At 39.2% G+C, this 2,500-nt stretch overlaps 1 protein-coding gene across 1 annotated transcript in view; it reads left to right on the forward strand.

Moving 5' to 3' along the window:
- Positions 1–2,500, forward strand: part of LOC125029105 (ubiquitin thioesterase otubain-like) — a 12,058-nt gene that overhangs the window by 5,810 nt on the left and 3,748 nt on the right. The window contains exon 5 of the mRNA XM_047618891.1: positions 314–398. Coding sequence (XP_047474847.1) covers positions 314–398 — 85 coding nt within the window. The remainder of the gene's footprint in view (positions 1–313; positions 399–2,500) is intronic.

A 2,500-nucleotide genomic window follows, 5' to 3' on the forward strand; every position in this document is an offset into this window, starting at 1 on the left:
CTCTTTGTCCTTCATCTCCTTTTCCTGTTCCTTCTACTCCTTCTTTATTTATTATCTTTTTGTGTGAGAAATTGGTGAAAAACTCTTTGCACTAGTCAGTATTATTGTGATTTATTGTGTATAAGTGGAATGGTTATAAGTTCCCCAGATTTATTTTCATTGTTTTCACTCTCTGGAATTGTACACATTAAATTTCTGTTTATATCTTCCACTTTGTTGCTTTCTGTGAGTGTTTGTGCTCGTCTGCATTTTTAGTTGTTGATGTGCGTTTCCCCCGTTTGAACCTTCTTTTTAAAGCGCATTTATATTTCAGATTCAAGAAATACCTAGAGGGCAGCAAGGAGGAACTTTTTGAGATGGGATTTCCAAAATTCACAACTGAGGATTTTCATGATATGGCAAGTTTCTTGATTCCAATTTTGTATGAATAAAGGAAATTTTCAAGATTTAGTGACCGAGATTATTTGTGAGTTTGTGTGTGTGCATGTACTTGTGTATGTGTATGTTTCGGTATTTCAGTAATTTTAACTGCAGATGTTGACACATGAGAGAAGTTAATGTTCTTGCATCAAAATTAAGAATTTATTCAAGAATCTGGCTGTTCAATTTGCACAATTCATCTATAGAGAACATGAACTTGACTGTCTTTGCAAATTGTACTGGATTGTAATCCCATTTATGGTCAGTATCTCTCACCAAGACTGGAAAACAGAATTGGGAAGCAAAATACTGATCACGATAGTCAAGCTTAACGCAGTGCTGCTGGGGATGGCATGTACACGCATCCCATGCCCACAATGAGTTTAGTTTTTAACTTTATTTGCATATAGATGCCTCCGCAAGTAATTAGTCACGATAGAGGCAATTACTGATCCTACGTATCTCACCTGTTTACCCTTTTCCTTGATTTTTGGAAATATTAAATATTATTTTTGTATTTTTATTAGTATTTTTAATAGCACTAATAATGATAATGCCCACAATAATAATAACAGTATTGATATTAATAACATTATAAAAGAAAAATACCGAAAGCTCAATGAAGGGGGAAATCATGTCAGGTCACATAGACTACTATTTGCCTCCTTGGTGGCAGAGCACTTGTGGAGCCATCTATGTGTAGTAACATTACACAAAGCAACACTACAGTCAACCTGACATTTTCCCAGTGGTATTGGACTAAGACATGCTGTGTGCTGTCCTTTAGCATACATTTTGGTCATCTCTACTGTGGTGTCATATAATATTTTCCCTGTGGCTATCATGGCTTTTCTTCAACAGAGAGAGGGAGAGAATGAGAGGGTGAGAATGAGGGGGAGAGAATGAGAGGCAGAGAATGAGAGGCAGAGAATGAGAGGGGGAGAATGAGAGGGAGGGAATGAGAGGGAAGGAATGAGAGGGAAGGAATGAGAGGGAGGGAATGAGAGGAAGAGAATGAGAGGAAGAGAATGAGAGGAAGAGAATGAGAGGGTGAGAATGAAAGGATGAGAATGAGAGGATGAGAATGAGAGGGAGAGAATGAGAGAGAGAGAATGAGAGAGAGAGAATGAGAGAGAGAGAATGAGAGAGAGAGAGAGAGAGAGAGAGAGAGAGAATGAGAGAGAGAGAGAGAGAGAGAGAGAGAGAGAGAGAGAATGAGAGAGAGAGAGAGAGAGAGAGAGAATGAGAGTGAGAGAGAGAATGAGAGTGAGAGAGAGAATGAGAGTGAGAGAGAGAGAATGAGAGTGAGAGAGAGAGAATGAGAGTGAGAGAGAGAGAATGAGAGTGAGAGAGAGAGAATGAGAGTGAGAGAGAATGCGAGTGAGAGAGAATGCGAGTGAGAGAGAATGCTAGTGAGAGAGAATGCTAGTGAGAGAGAATGCGAGGGAGAGACAATGCGAGGGAGAGACAATGCGAGGGAGAGAGAATGCGAGGGAGAGAGAATGCGAGGGAGAGAGAATGCGAGGGAGAGAGAATGCGAGGGAGAGAGAATGCGAGGGAGAGAGAATGCGAGGGAGAGAGAATGCGAGGGAGAGAGAATGCGAGGGAGAGAGAATGCGAGGGAGAGAGAATGCGAGGGAGAGAGAATGCGAGAGAGAGAGAATGAGAGAGAGAGAGAATGAGAGAGAGAGAGAATGAGAGAGAGAGAGAATGAGAGAGAGAGAGAATGAGAGAGAGAGAGAGAGAGAGAGAGAGAGAGAGAGAGAGAGAGAGAGAGAGAGAGAGAGAATTTTTTATTGTTGTTGTACTTGTGCATATGTATCATTATATCTACATATTATTTACTCATTCAGAAGTACTGATTATACTTCATTTTATGTACTGTATGTTTTTCCCATCAAATTAATTGTGGAACATATAACTTGTAGTAGCATAACTGACATAATTCATACTTAATTAGGTGATATGGATATTTGAAGAGAAGATGTTTTTGAAAATGAGTTTATCTTTTTAAGAATGTGCAGTTGTGTTTAATCTACCAAAGATATAATACCACACCTTTTTTTTTTTTTTTTTTTTT

The sequence above is a fragment of the Penaeus chinensis genome, chromosome 9 (assembly GCF_019202785.1).
Source record: "Penaeus chinensis breed Huanghai No. 1 chromosome 9, ASM1920278v2, whole genome shotgun sequence".
Lineage (NCBI taxonomy): Eukaryota > Metazoa > Arthropoda > Malacostraca > Decapoda > Penaeidae > Penaeus > Penaeus chinensis.